This window comes from Sinohyriopsis cumingii, chromosome 1, assembly GCF_028554795.1.
Source record: "Sinohyriopsis cumingii isolate HCF-2022 chromosome 1, ASM2855479v2, whole genome shotgun sequence".
NCBI classification, from domain to species: domain Eukaryota; kingdom Metazoa; phylum Mollusca; class Bivalvia; order Unionida; family Unionidae; genus Sinohyriopsis; species Sinohyriopsis cumingii.
The window spans coordinates 98,312,908-98,330,053 of record NC_142961.1 but is presented as its reverse complement, the minus strand read 5'-3'; the positions used below and the strand labels follow the sequence as shown (position 1 = coordinate 98,330,053).

The 17,146-nt window shown below is 34.2% G+C and overlaps 1 protein-coding gene across 2 annotated transcripts in view; it reads left to right on the top strand.

Annotated features, from left to right (window-relative positions):
• LOC149807413 (jouberin-like) overlaps positions 1-17,146 on the top strand; it is a 146,889-nt gene that overhangs the window by 115,946 nt on the left and 13,797 nt on the right. Inside the window, exons 32-33 of one of the 2 annotated variants that reach the window (XM_089966508.1) lie at positions 55-143; positions 5,539-5,574. In XM_089966508.1, coding sequence (XP_089822634.1) covers positions 55-143; positions 5,539-5,574 — 125 coding nt within the window. The remainder of the gene's footprint in view (positions 1-54; positions 144-5,538; positions 5,575-17,146) is intronic. The other variant, XM_089966517.1, reaches the window with a different exon arrangement.

Here is a 17,146-nt window from a genome sequence, read left to right as displayed (position 1 = left end):
ACATTACTAAAGCTTCATCAAAATATCCTTATTTTTCGATCATATTTTTAATAGGTCACTGCAGTTACTACTAGCAGTGGAGAGTTGAAATTTGTCTCAGGAGCTGAGGAGTCAGATGATGAACTTGTGGAATCTAACAGAACGTAAGCATTATTTCTTAAGTACTTTTTCATGTTGCCACAAAGGTCTGTAAAAAAAAGCATGGGTTGTCGCTGTTATTTTAAGTCTGTGTTAACAGCCCCTCTGTGCTGGAAAAAGGGGTCATATTGTTTTGCAGCTGTCAGTCTGTGCAATGATACATGCATCCCAAATCACAAAAACTATCAATTTGGAGCCATGCATTTTATGCACTTTATCATGGTCATAGGTAGATTACCTAATTAGATTTTCTGATCATTACAGTAATTTCTTTTTTTTACACTCTTTAAAAATCGTTTCTGGCTTAGACATTTTTTTAAACATAAACCTTGATATCATGCACAGAAACCCTTTGAGGTAGGCAAATAAAATTTGGATACATATTTGTATTGATATGTAAATGACCTAATTAGATTTTCAGACCAAAATGCAGCAAATTTTCAATATTTTTAAACATTTTTTAAAAGTTTGTGGAATTGGGTTTTTGGACAAAAGCTTTGTTAAACACATGATTAAGCAAAATGATATGAGATAAGCAACTTAAATTTGATAGGTATACTTTTATTTATGTGCCAATTTCTGATTAGATTTTCAGACTATTACAAGAATATTTATTTTTTAAATTTATATTAAAAACATTTTGGACTCAACTATTTTTGACAGGAATTTATTTCTTTGATTAAACAAAAACACCACCTGAGAATGACAAATTGTGGCATATTTGTATGCATATGTACACAGCCTGATTTAGTTATATCAAGACATGGGACAATTCATGTCATCTCTAAGTACACTTGAACCAGTGACTGCTGGATTCATGTGGGTTCTTCTATTCATCATTCAACTGATTCAGCCTTTGGTACCACTGGACAACAAATTTTTACAAAAGTCATGTTACTGAAATAAAATTAGTCAATTCTTATCAATTTTTATGTGCTGAACACGAATATGACAGTCAAATTGCAAAATTGGCTCTAGTTTTTTTGTAATCTGCAAGAAATTAATGTTTACATAACGAAATGCATTCCAATAGTAAAAGGTCAACTGTAATAGCCTACCTATAAAAAATCAAGTCATTGACTACATCTTAGATTTCTTCGCCTGTCTCTTGTACAGCTGTTCGGGAGCATCTCTGAGGAGTGTCCAGCAGTAGTCAGCCAGCATTGTAGTGGACCATTTTCCCTGGTATCTTTGTTCCATTGTTGCGATATCTTGATGAAAACGTTCGCCATGTTCATCACTAACAATACCACAGTTGCTAGGAAAGAAATCCAAATGGGAATGAAGGAAGTGAATCTTTAGAGACATATTGCAGCCAAGTTTCTTATACTTCATCAACATGTCTTCTACTAGTTCCTTATAGTTTTCTGCCCTAACATTTCCGAGGAAGTTTGTAGAAACTAGGCGAAAAGCATTCCATGCTTGTTTCGCGTCACCTTCCAGCAAGTTGTTGAACCGGTCATCTTTGAAAAGCTCTCGAATCTGAGGACCCACAAAAACTCCCTCTTTAATCTTTGCTTCGCTGAGTCGAGGGAATTTTTCATGCAGGTATCGGAATGCTGGCAAAGTCCGGTCAATGGCTTTCACGAAGTTCTTCATCAAACCTAGTTTGATGTGAAGGGGTGGTAGCAAGATTTTCTGAGCCTCAACCAGAGCTGGGTGTTGGATATTCTTCTCTCCAATGGCTACATTCTGCCTGTGAGTCCATTCCTTCCTCATGTAGTGCATTTCCCTTGCTCGGCTATCCCACTCGCATAAGAAACACATGTATTTTGTATATCCTTGCTGCAGTCCCATTAAAAGGGCAACTACCTTCAAATCACCACAGAGGTGCCAGCTGTACTTGTTATACTCAATGGAATTCAGTAGCTGCCTTAAGTTATCGTATGTCTCTTTCATGTGGACAGCATACGCTACTGGAATAGATGGAAGAATGTTTCCATTGTGCAAAAGCACAGCCTTGAGACTCAGTTTCGAAGAGTCCACAAATAGTCTCCATTCTTGTGGGTCATGAGTGATTTTTAAAGCATTCATGAGGCCCTCAATATCGGAACAGAATATCAGATTACTTTCCTTTCTGAAGAAAGGCTCCAATTGCTGGTGGCGCTTTCGATATGCAGTAATTGTGACATCTTCTTCTAGAAGATTCCATTGTTGGAGTCTTGATCCTAGCAATTCTGCCTTGTTCTTTGATAAGTCCAAATCACGAATCAGGTCATTTAGTTCTTCCTGTGTTATTCTGTGTGGGGTTGATGATGCACCACAGTGAAAATCTGGATCACTGCATGCTGATGGACCAGGAGAAGAACAGGTCGACTCACCTTTGTCTTCGTCAGATGAATCAAGAGAATATTCTGCTGGAGGTTCTGGAATAGGAAGTCCCTCACCATGTGGAACTGGTCTCAATGCAGACGGAATGTTTGGGTAGACTATTCTCGACTTCTTTCGCTTCGTTATTCCGCCGGAAAGAGGAGGAACCAAGCAGAAGTAACAGTCATTTAGGTGGTTGCTTGGCTCTCTCCACACCATTGGGACTGCAAACGGCATTGATGACCTTTTGCAATTCAACCACTGTGAAAGCTGTGTTGTACATGTAGCACAGCATATATGCGGAGCCCAAGGCTTGTCTTGGTCACCAACCTTGCATCCGAAGTAAAGATGATATGCCTTCTTCACTTGAGAATTGATACTTTTCTTCTGGTTGGCAAATGTCACTTCCCCACAAATATAGCAAAAATTGTCCACAGTATTAACACACTTTCGAGGCATTACTGTTCTTTATTGTACGTAAATGGATAAAATAATAAGTTTTATGTAACAGTAGCTTGAACTGTCTCGCACAACGTCTAAAATATTTTAAATGCTGAACCTATCTGATTGGGCTTTATATAGTACACTGCTTACGTCAGCTTCAGCAGCCGCCTGGCATTAGTATAATAGGCCTACACATGTATAGTACACTGCTGACGTCAACTTACTTCAGCAGCCGCATGGCATTAGTATTGCATTGCATCAGAAAATGATGCAATCAACTGTGGATGATGTGAGCATGATGGTATTATGCAATGTTACATCATTATTCCGGATGTTGCTGCAGTCCTACTGGAGAAATTTACACAGTGAAACATAGAAAATGAGGTATATGAATATCTTCAAAACGAGAGCCAATACAAATTTTTCACGGTTATATTCGTGTTCGGCACACCAAAATACTACAGATTAGGGCCTTTTCAAGTCAGTAATGATTTCACTGTTGACCAGTGTACTCAACTAACAAGGCAACAATTAAAAAATGACACTTCACATGACTGCAGTTGCTGCAAAGAGCCTCTGCTTTTCATGATTGTTTGTGACAATTTATCATACTCTAGGAAGGGCCAAATTTCAAATGTATAAACTGGAATATTCTATCCCATTATAATCTTGTTGATGAGGATATCTTGCCTTTTACACTATGTGAGCTTATCAAGTTAGTTTTCCATGTTACATCATTTGTTTCATCAGAGGTAAGTTCAGATAGTGTTCCTTTCAAATATTGCCTAGTTTATTTCACTGATTGTGTTAGTAGTTCAATATGGAGAACCTTGCTATTATTTATGTTGTTTTAAAGAGAGGTTGTTGTTATTATTTATGTGTTTTGAAGAGAGGTTGTTGTTATTATTTATGTGTTTTGAAGAGAGGTTGTTATTATTTGTTTGGAAGAGAGGTTGTTGTTATTATTTATGTGTTTTGAAGAGAGGTTGTTGTTATTATTTATGTTGTTTTGAAGAGAGGTTGTTATTATTTATGTTTTGAAGAGAGGTTGTTGTTATTATTTATGTGTTTTGAAGAGAGGCTGTTGGTCCTGTAAAAAATCTGACATTGTTCAGGCCCCTATATATGATATGTGATATCCTGAAAGTTCAAAAATTAATCTGGTATGAAAAATAGTCTTGCCTTTAAGTTTTAATTCTCAGTGTTTTCTCATTTTTTAAATATATCCTGTAAGTATACAGGAAAGTAATGTAACAAAAGGGACAAAAGACTAAAATGCTAACAGTTAGAAGACAGATATTTTCATCTGGAAATGAAAAATGTTATAACATTACATAAAAGTCCAGATTATCAATACATGTAATGTTTGCCAATGTTGAGTGTAAATATATAAATTTTACTGATCCTCATAAATACTATTTTTGCCTATTTAGTTTCCACAATGCCAACATCATGCCTGTGCATCTTTGTAAACCAGAAGTCATTATAGTCCATAAAATGTTTACCATATATATTCATTTATAAATGAGACCAGCTGCAAACTGCACTGACCCAGTTCTGCCATTGCATAATGTACCAGCAGATCTGGGTCTGTTCAGTTTGTAAGGAGTAATCAGTAGAACAAAGAACATAGACCCTGATCTGCAGGTACTTTATGCAATTGCAGATCAGGATTTTTGTCATTTTGCTGTTTGACTCAAATTATAAGTGAGTATAGATGGTACTGACACCCTCGTAAAAATGACAAGTCCATTATGAAGGAAAGATGAGCTCAGTGGGCCAAACTAGAATAAGAAACAATCAGTAAAAAAAATGGTAAATCTCCAGGGTTTATTTCTGAATTTGAAGGTAATTCTATTATGATAACGATGATGTGGGATGCGTGAGACAACTCACTTTTGAGGCCTTGTCAAATTTTTACCAATAACATTTACAGAATTGATAGCAACATTTGTCAAACATGTCTCACAATATATCATACTAACATTGTATTAAACTTATCTAAGAGTATATCATACCAACATTGTCAGACATGTTTTACAGTATGATATCAACATGGTGTCAAACATGTCCCATATCAACATTGTGTCAAACATGTTTCACTGTGTATGATACCAACATTGTATCAAATGTGTCTCAGTGTATGGTACCAATATTGTGTCAAATGTGTCCCATGGTGTATGATACCAACATTGTGTCAAATGTGTGTCACAGTGTATGATACCAACATTGTGTCAAATGTGTCCCATGGTGTATGACACCAACATTGTACCAAATGTGTGTCACAGTGTATGATATCAATATTGTGTCAAAAGTGTCCCATGGTATATGATACCAACATTGTATCAAATGTGTCTCACAGTGTATGATACCAATATTGTGTCAAATGTGTCCCATGGTATATGATACCAACATTGTATCAAATGTGTCTCACAGTGTATGATACCAATAGTGTGTCATATGTGTCCCATGGTGTATGACACCAACATTGTGTCAAATGTGTCTCATAGTGTATGATACCAATATTGTGTCAAACAGGCCTGAAAGAAACAAGGCATTACAAGTTGCAGTATACAGATTGGTTTACATTTTTCAAGTGATTAAATTTGATGGTGAGGTAAAATTGTGAGTTTTTTACTTACACAGATTGAGACTGAGACAACTTGTGAAAGCCATTAGCTGGTATGCATGACATTCCCAATGAAATTTGTTTATTTAGAGTTTTTTTTGTATTTTGTTAATTTGATATTCTTTTAATTTGGAGGCAGTTTATTAAGATGTTACATCCTATTTTGTTTATCAATCATTCTTGATGCATGCCTTGTATCATTCAGATTTTAGGAGATTTCCATACCTGTCAAGTCACTGCATGTCCCATAAAAAAATGTGTTAACTTTTCATATTACCAAACCCACCATCATGGTAAAATAAAGTAAGAAAATAACCAAAATTGTATCTACAACAAACAAGTGGATATTCTTAAACTGCAGTTGTCTTTTTTAAGTAAATATCCAGATATTGGAAATGTTTTTAAAACATTTTAGTGCAGCCAGCAGTGTATAAGCAAGGAATGAGCTGGTTTTATGGCATAATTTATCCAGTAAAATGCATCATAGTTGCAGCCTGTTGTGGGATGTTTGTACTTGTTAACCTAAGAACAACATGGCACATCACATTCTGCATATTCTGCAATATTTGTTCTTATCCACTTCTACCTCCGATGTGGTGTGAGTTCTCATCCCAAGCACTATGTCAGGGCAAGAATATTATGAGAACATTGTTTATTAGTCAAGAATGGTTCACCCAGGAAAACCCTCCATTTCTAAATTAGGAATGAAAAATGCAGAGAAGAAACCAGGCAGTTTTCAACACTGACCCAAAATATGAATATAAATTGTTTTTATGCTGTATTTTGGGCTTAGTTTTGGGGGAAAAATAACAGTAGCTTATTTAATTAGAACAATGGTAGAAAATCAATAGAATTGATGGAGTGAGTCATAAAACACTTTACATGATAAAGTTGCTGGGCTGGTTTGTTGTGACATTTTTTAATGTAAAGGCCATACTGTGTTGTAGGTCTTTCAATTATAATTAATATAAATAGTTTTCACTTTTATTTAAAATTCTTAAAAAAATATATAATCCATAAGATGCAAGTAACTTTATTAAAAACAACTTACTTTTCATTCTGTATAAATTTTCATTGACTATGCACAATGACCCTCCTTTTGATTACAAGACACACACCCACCCACCCCACCCATGAAAGTGAACCATGCTACTACCAACACTGCTTAGAGACTTGGCAGTTATGGATCTCCTGCATGTTATATTCTACCTGCAGTCAGCTTCATAATTAATGAACTTGCAAGTGGAAAATCTTTCTGATATAACAATGGATTTTCAAGACCCAAGTATCTTTTTCATTTTTAAAATTTTTTTAACTACAACATTTGTACTGAAAAAAAAATAATTGTGAATTAACAAATATTTGAAATAACAAACAGAAGATCATGTTCCTTGTATAAAAACAATCACAAACAGCAAATAGTCAGATGAGACAAACTCTTAGTTTTGAATGTATCAAATTATAAAGATGATAGAAATAAAGTTAGAAGCTAAATTTGTAATTTAAGTTTGCACTTCTAATGCCATATGCCAAATATAACTGCTGTTGTAATAGAAGTGACAGAAAGAAGAGTTCTGTCGCATTTAGCCAAGTTACTTCTGGGTGACATTACATCCATTTCTATCAATTTTCAGCCAAGTTACGTTTGGGTGACATTACATCAATTTCTGTCACATCGATCAGCCAAGTGCTGCTGGGTGACATTACATCAGTTCTGTCAAATATATCAGCCAAGTTACTTCTGGGCGGCATTACATCCAGTTCTATCAATTATCAGCCAAGTTACTTCTGGGTGACATTACATCCATTTCTGTCACATCAATCAGCCAGGTACTACATCCAGTTCTTGTGTATCATTTATCAACCTAATTACTTCTGGATGATATTACATCCGGATCTGTCAAATTTATCAGCCAAGTTACTTCTGGGTGACATTACATCGAGTTCTATCACATTTAGCAGCCAAGTTACTTCTGGGTGACATTACATCCAGTTCTATCACATTTAGCAGCCAAGTTACTTCTGGGTGACATTACATCCAGTTCTATCACATTTATCAGCCAAGTTACTACAGGGTGACATTACTTATAGCTCTGTCACTTATCAGCCAAGTTACTTCTGTGTGGCATTACATCTGGTTCTGTCACATTTTTCAGCCAAGTTACTTTGGGGTGATATTACATCCAGATCTGTCACATTTATCAGCCAAGTTACTACCTGGCCTTATATATAGATTGTTGCAATACGGGTGAGTCTTTGTGTGGCAAACAAATATTTTGCCGAAAATCTCATTCGGGACTGTCATAAGGGGCAAGTGATACTGTTGACTGCCAGGGACTCCAAAACCAAGAAGTTGCCATTTGAAAGAGTTTGTGGTATCTTTTTCCAATTCATTATTTCAGAAGTTAATTGTACTACTATTTTGGTTGGTTTGCAAAACAACTGTGGCCTATTAATTGATAATGTTTCTCAGTCTGACCATCTGTTTGTCTGTCTGTCCATGGGTTTGGTGTCAGCACTGTGGTTAACATTTGCATTTAACAGTTTTTAAAACACAGTAAAATGCAGAGTCATGTATGTTAATTCATAACATTTTAGCAAGCATTACATTTAGTGAATTTCACTAAACTTTACATTTTTTAAATATTGTTTTTTTCACTATAATTATGTGTCAACAAATGCACATATTATAGAATGCCAATATCTATCCAGACAAACATCTCTGAATGTTTCTAAGCAGTAATAGAAATTATGGGCCATTATTTTGGAGGGATTCAGTACCAACAAGTGAACTGATGGACTTCAGGATATTACTTGAAAGAAATACTCTGACGTTTTGTTTTGTATATTTATTTTAGCATCCCGTGTTGCTGACAGTCATTCCTGTTTTTTGCTGTTTATTAGTGCCTTTTCTCTGATTAAAATTAGATATACTGGTCATAGACAAGAAGAGTTTTTGTTATGGCCTGTTGTATATTGTCTGTCTGTTAAGGACAGATTTGTTGTTACTATTCTTCCTAAATTACTGGGATAACTTCCATAAAATTTAACAAACAAAAGCATGTACATTCAACCTCAGATCCAGTTAGTCATAAATGAAAATGGTGCCTCATGGAGATCCAATATGTCCAACATGGTGGCTATCATGAAAATCTTGTTATCACTGTTTTTTCCTGGATGGATGGTCATTTTAGCACTGGGTTTTCACTAAATGGCTTCTTGTGATGCCTGGTAAATAGAAATGGTGCTGATCTGACATTCAGCATGGCAGCCATTTTGACAATCTTGTTATGGCTGCTTCCAGTGAATGGTTGGATGTACTGATATTGGATTTTCACTAAATACTTAAGATGTTGTTACTCATTCTGCACAGTTCATCATGTTGGCATAGATTTTTCACTAAAATATGTCTTATATGCTAACATTAAAAGATTTGCCAAAATTGAATACTGCTAAAATGACTTGATTTACATTTACTTTTTATATGATAGAGAAGATCCATTCAGACCTCCAAATATTGGTTCTAAATTATTATAATGTTTATACTCTAACACAAAATAGAACTCATCCTTCTGAATATTATTATTGTCTGTCATTTTACACTTTTTATTCTAGTTTACACATAATTACAGGCAAAATAGTCACTGTCTTACACACCTGAAATTTTTCAAGTTTTAATGAAATATAGATCTCTTTACCAAAACTTTTGGAAGACAAAATGTAATTTTTTATGGATTAAAGTTGTATGAAATATTAGAGGGTACGGAAAGCTAGAGGAAACACAATGAATGTGATTCCTTTCATTATAAGGTATTGGATTTGATTGTGCCATCTGCTAGACTGGGGGTTTCTCTTTGACCTCACTGGGTGAGTTCCTGACTCAATGAAAGATGGAGAGAAAAAAACAGATTTGGACTCCCCATTTTTTTTTTTTGCCATATCAATAGTACTGGAACTTTTGATCTGAATCTGGTGCTAAAATCCTGAGAAAAAAACCTTGCAGATATTTCAAGATGTAACTAACAAGATTTTACATTGCTATACAAGTTGAAACCTATCCCAAACAATCTCTCTCTCTCTCTCTCTCTCTCTCTCTCTCTCTCTCTCTCTGTATATATATATATATATATATATATATATATATATATATATATATATATATATATATATATATATATATATATATATATATATATATATATATATATATATACATACATGTATATTTATTAGAGAGACAGGGAGAGAGAGATATGTGTGCAGCATATTGCTTTGTATTGCAAATAAGTTTGTCCTCATTTTGTATTACCCACTGTTTAATAGTCACAGTGGTCTACATGTCCTGTCTCTGGATGGCCTGTGTACTTCAAATGACTTGTTAATATGAATACCCTTTGTCAAAGAATATTTATAGCTTTGTTTATTCTTTGATGGTTATGGTATGCTAAAGCCTTTTCAGAATTGTTCCATTTTTTTTATATCTAGCCACAGTATAACATGGATAATTAAAATATTAATCATATGGATCTGGGACTAACAGTCACAAGGATAGGAATCACCAATTCTACATAAAATAATATGTATTTCCTGAATGTGTGACTAACAGGAATAAGAATCTCTGTATCTACATCAAATATTACATATTCTCTTATTCCATGACTTACAGGGATATAAATCTCTGTATCTACATCAAATATTACATATTCCCAAAATGTGGAACTTGCAGAGATAGGAATCTCCATATCTACATCAAATATTTTATAGTCCCTGAATGTGGGACTTACAGGGATAGGAATCTCCATATCTACATCAAAATATTACACAGTCCCTGAATCTGGGACTAACAAGTATAAGACTCTCTATTACTACATCAAATATTACATATTCCCAAAATGTGGAACTTGCAGAGATAGGAATCTCCATATCTACATCAGATATTTTATAGTCCCTGAATGTGGGACTTACAGGGATAGGAATCTCCATTTCTACATCAAATATTACATATTCCCAAAATGTGGGACTTACAGGGACAGGAATCTCCATTTCTACATCAGAGACTAACACTAACAGTCAGTGGGATAGGAATCTCCTTAGGCACACCATAAAAAGTATTACCTGTTCCCTAAATCTGTGACTAACATGCACCAAATAATATTGTTCCCTGAATCTGGAACCATGGCTGTCACAAGTTTGCACTGGACAAAATGGTGCACCAGCTGAGCATTGCCTTCTGCTTACCCACCCCCAGAACAAATGCCCACAACTCTGCAATATGGCACATACACCAAGCTTGGCACCCCAGGCAGTAACTCTTATCACACACCCTTTTAGTGGGACTAAGATACACAGGGGTAGGGAAATCCTTCACTATGCAACCAAATATGACTTGTTCCCCGAATCGGGGCTAAAACATGCACAAAGAAACTCCTTATCTTCACCACCAAATATATATTCCCTTAATCTGAAACTATCATATACGGGAAAAGAAAACTTATCTGCACCAACAAATATTACCAGTTCCCTTAATCTGAAACTTACATATACAGGGATAGGAAAGTCTTATCTGCACTAGCAAATGTTAATCATGCAAAATGCAAATGAGAGCTCTTAGTCACTGAGATCAAAAGGAACATCACTGATCATTGCTTTAGTGGCAAATCATGCTGCTTCTTTATTCGACAATACTTTATTTCATTATTGACAGAAAACATAAAAGCACCATTTTATTTGCAAAAGATACAATAATGCATTAGAGTAATTTACATTTTTCTTTAGAACAACCTATTTTGAAAATGTTATGTGAAGGTTGAATTTTTTAAATTCTGCAAAATTTGCTCATGATCAATTAATTACACTACAGTCTGCTTCTAGTCTATTATGAATATTATACCCAACCTCATGTCTTGAAAGTATTTACCTGGCACAATTACAGTCTACCTGAGGATTATTTAATCAATTCAAAAATCCTTACAAATTTCAAATCCAACTTTGTTCTTTTGGCACAAATATTTTTAATTAGGTAAAATAAAGTTAATAATGGCCAGTGCAGTTTTAAAGTAATGCTAATTTTAGTAGATGGAACAGCCTAATATACATGGTCAGGTGCTAATGCAGGTAAAAATAAAAGTCGGTACCATATATACTCACTTATAAGACGAGATCAACTGCAAACTGCACAGGCCCAGATCTGATGTCATATCATGCACCAGCAGATCTGGGTTTGTGCAGTTTATTAGGAGTGATCAGTCAAACAAACAACATAGCACCCAATCTGCATGTGCATTATGTTATGGCAGATCAGGATCATTGTTGTTTGTAGTTTGACTCAACTTATAAGCTAGTATATATGGTACATCTATACTGACAGCATCTTGAAACATACCAGCTGTTATAGCCAGTAAAATTAAATTAAGGGTACTATAGGAACAATATTCCCTGAAACATAAAAATGTAATTTAAAGTAGAATATAGACTTAATCATTTTTTTTATTACATGCCACACATTCCAAAATAATGCAGTCTGAATATGAATATGGCTTTATAACATTTTTGTAATTGTATCATTTCTTTAACATTCTACAACTTCATTTTCCCAAATTGTAAAAGTGTTTGCAGACAGAACAAGGTTTGGTTAGTTTGAAGATATTAAATAATCCTCAGCTTAATTGTAATTGTGCCAGCCAAATACTTTCAAAGACATGAAGATGGGTACAATCCATAATAGACTAGAAGCAGACTCTAGGACTTTTATAAAGCACTTCACTACCTCTGTACTGTATGGGTAATACAATTATAAATCTTATGTTTGTAGACTTTATAAATAAAATTCATTAGTGTTAATTGTCTGAATTTATTGTTCCATTTTTAACCTTTTACTGTCTAGTACACTTCCCCTGTGGTTAAAAAAAAAACATTTTCTTTCATTAATTATTTCTTGGTTTTTATCAATGATAAATTAATTATAAATATATGAGAAGACTTTTGTAGTAACCTTTGCTAGATTAGTCATTTGAATTTTCCTTGTATCATTTTGAATAAAAGTCCTACATTTTTCTAAAGCTGGATTTTAATATGCATAGGTCACTAAATATTTCTTCTTTCTGTATTACCTCAGATTTGCAAGTTACCCATTCTAAGCATAAAATTATGTAACAAAAATCTACATCTCCTAATAATTCTAGATTTCTTTGACATGTGAATTCTGTTCTCAGAACCCTATTCAGTCTTTCCATAGATTTAATCTCATCCTGAAGTTTTTGCCTAAAGATATCTTCACATCTCTACCTAACATCTTAAGAAATGTATTTTTATCATTTATGCCTAGACCAAACCAAATACTGCCTAATCTATACAGAAACAGAAGCTTTTTAACATTATTAACCCAGCAATCACAATTTTCTTTGCATCTTAGTTGTAAATTGTAACATTCTTTAGGATTTCTGTCTTCTGGTATTTTTAGGATTCTATGCCAACATTTCAAAATATGTTTACATCCTATATTCTGCATACTAATTCATTATATATAAATGCATTTGGAGAATATTCGCATCTACCAAATATATACCATATATACTTATAAGATGAATACAACTGCAAATTGCATGCACACCCAGATTGCCATTGCATAATGCACGAGCAGATCTGGGTCTGTGCAGTTTGCTAGGAGTAATCAGTAGAACAAGCATTATAGGCCCTGAACTGCAGGCACATTATATTATGGTGGATCAGAATCTATATTTTTGTTGTTGGACTTGACTTATAAGCATGTATAAACAGTATTTACAAAATGTCAAATGAACATTTTCAATATCATTGGCATTATAAATAACCAAACTTTGGTGCCATAATTAAGAATGGGGGCTATCCCTGAGTCATACTAAGCAAACCAGTTACAAGCATTTTGCCAAAATTTTAAAGACTGCTTGAAAATATGCATAGCCTTTCAATGCTTGTGAACACTGAGTTTTCTGGCACATGTACCCAGAGTTGTGTTGAAGAAAATATCCATCCTAGATACTTATGCTGTAATATGATTGAATCTTTACCTCAGTAGGACCATACTCACTTTTTATTACGTTTGAGATAGCCACCTCTGCGAAATTCAATCACTTGGTGTTTTTTTCATATTCACCTTCAGTTTCCGCTTTAAGCAATAGGCATTTAGACTACTGAGCATAATTTACAACTGATGGGCAGTGTCAGCAAGCAAAGCCAATAAAATCAGCTGCATACAACAGTAAAAATAGCTCTGAAGTTGTAAGTGAAAACCCAATGTTTCTGTCAGTTAAGAAGGATTTCAGATCATTCAGAAATGAAAAAAATAGACAATAGTTAAGGCAATAAAGCACAACCTTGGCAGATGTCCACTGGACATTTAAATACTTTGGTAATAAAATTGTTGGTCTTAACACATGCTTTTACATTATTATAAATTGCCCTAATAATTCTTAGCATTTTTCTACTAACATTTTCACTAACTAGCTTTTGTTACAGTAAATGTTCCCTATACCCTATCAAAGGCTTTTTCATAGTCAATAAACACTGCATAGAATCTACCTGTACGTTTTCTTAAATATTTACATATTAATGTATATAATATAAACATATTATCTACTGTAGAATAACAAGCTCTAAATCCATTCATTTATCCTATTATTTAAAATCGATGTAAACGATTAAACTGGTTGTAAACTGATGCCTCTGTATTTGGAGGGTTCATTTGCATCCCCTTTCTTCAGAATTGGCACAATGGTAGCCATTGAGCAATATTCTGTATAACTGAATATTGAATAGTTTATTAAATAATATTATTAACATTGGTGCAATTATACATATCAAGAAAATCATTGGATAAAGCATTTCCTTCCTTAGCTTTGTCATGCTTCAGTTTACTCAGTGCTAGGTGAACTTTTCTTTAGTGATTATTGTATACAGAGTATCATGAACAATTTGGAAGTTTTCATTTTCTTGTAACAGGTCAACAAAACTGGAAAAATTAAATACATATGAAAACTATTCATGCCAAGTTGCCATTTTTCAAAGTGCCAGTGAAGTTGTGTAATTTTAAAATATAATGTAGATAAAAAGCTATTTTGAGTTCTAATTATTTAAAATAAAGCTATAAACTATGATGTTATAAATTTGACATAAAAAGCTGCCAACATTTCCATACATCATTACCTATTTATTTTTTTTCTTCAGTTCAAGCAATAATCACGTTACTGTTTGGCATCATTCAGAGGACAGTCCTCATGTAAAGTGATAAAAAACTAGAATAAACCAGTTTGGGTCCACAGTGTTTTAAACTTTCAAAGTACATAAGATCTGCATATTTTTTAATTATTGTTTTTAAATTTTACCTTCTGAGCAACTATTGTAAAAATTTACTTTGTTAATATTATCAGAAAGCTGATTAAACCAAAATTTCAACAAACATAGCACAGGAACAGACACAGAATCTCAAAATTTGTTGAGATTGAAACTCAGTAACAGGTCAAAACCTGAGATTGAGATATGCTGCTTGGATTAAAACTATGTTACTAAAATTTAGCATGCAAGAAAATGAGCAAAAGTTCAGAAAGTCCTGAAAGTTCTATGGTTCCATTTTAATTCTGATCAAAGTTACAGAATGCAGAGAGTTTTGAACTGAATCTTGTGTCAAAAATAGGAGATCCTAAAGGAGTATTTATTTGAAACAAAATCTATTATTGTGAGCTTTGGAAAACAAAAAATCGAAATTATCAGAGGAGTTTCATTTTAAATGAAATGTTATGTATATTTAATTTGTATTTTGTTGGCTTTTGTCCATGATTATATGCTATGTATATAAATTTGTATCGTATTACTGATCTGTGTCCATAATTGTGGGTTGGAGTTGGGCTTGACCAATGTCTTTTTTTCTAAACAACATAATACAATGCTAATATTATGATTGTAGATTATATATTAAGATTATTATTACTTGGAGGTAAACATGTTTACAGATGTTGAGTTCGGTGCCTAGGTTTTTTAAATCAAGAATGTTCTAAAATCCAGTTGTTTACAAATTTGATGGGAAATTACTCTCATCCTTGTTCTGTTATTGTATCTTAGCTTTTAATATAAATGCTTTTTGCTTCAGAATAATTCATTCCTATCTTAACATCAAGCTTTAGAGGAATCAATTTTAGTTGTGTTTCAGTTAATGTTTGAGAGGATTCATTTAGAACACACTGGAATTCATTCAGAATAACCTATGCTTTTGGACTTGTGATTGGACTTTTAGGACTCTTTTTATTCTGGATTTTCACCTTTAATGTTTTGTTGTCACATGACCTGAATGCAAGTTAAGATGGTTGCCTCAGTAAAGCAGACTCAGCGTGAGTCTGTTTTGGTGTGCTTTGGATGTGTGTTTTGGATTTTTAATGTAACTTTATATAAAACAAATCAGTCATATTGCTATGATGTCTGCAGTGTGACAGTTTATAGTGATGTCTAGCACTGAGGCATCATGCCATAGACATATATGATCATGTCCCCCCAGTCACATTATGCTGACACCTGGCCAACTAGTACTAACACTAACTCTTAATGTTGAGTGCCAAGCAAGGCAGCTGCTAGTACAACTGTTACAAGTCTTTGGTATGACTCAGCCTGAGTTTGAACCTATGACCTCCTGCAGCCAAGGCAAATGCTCTAACCAATAGGCCACTGGAGCAGTCTAATCTGTTTTGGATAAGAGAATTCAATTATAAATATTATGATTGATATAGATTAGATATACATATAATGTATCTTGCTATAAATGGGGCCCTGGGTGACTGAGTGGCCTAAAGTGCTTTCCTTTACCCATTACTGCCATCTCACCTCTGTCTGCATGGGTTCAAGGCTCAGGCTTGGTCAGTGTGGGTAGTGAGCAATCTTGCCAGTAGCTTCATGTGGGTCAGTGGTTCTTCCCAGGATTTTCACAGGTTCTTCCTCAACCAGATATACTGGCTGCCATGTATAGGCTGTTGTGTGCTAAAATGTGGCATTAAACCCACAACCACAGCAACAACAAACACCACTGAAGAAGCCTAGACCAGGATGAAATTGTTGGGTTTCCAAATGTCAGTCTGGTAAATCAGATTCATATGCTGTAGCTAATCTGCAACAGTTTCCAGTCCCATTAAGAGAAATCATTATTCATTCTCCATTTGCCCAGTCTTTGTATTGTTTTGTATGGCACATTTTATTGTCTATACTATGCCGAGGAAGTTGGAGACAAGTTCCCTTCCAAATGAAAACAGAGACAGCTGACCCAGGCTTGCAAATCACCGAAGTTTTCAACTTAAACACATAACTATAAACAGTGCTCAAGCAAACCAAATGTTTTCCTTTGCCAGAAACAGAAATTCAACATGTATGTTAAAATCATTTTGTTCTACTGATTACTCATGACAAACTGCAGACCCAGATCTGTCAGAGCATTATGCAGATTTGAGTTTGTACAGTTTGCAGTTGGGTTAGACATATAAACAAGTACAGATGGTAAATAAATTAATGACACTGTATTAATACAACAGTCACTTCTGATACAGTAACAGATAAATTAGCATATCTGTGCACAAATTATCCACTACTTTCACTTACAACCAGACCAGTACA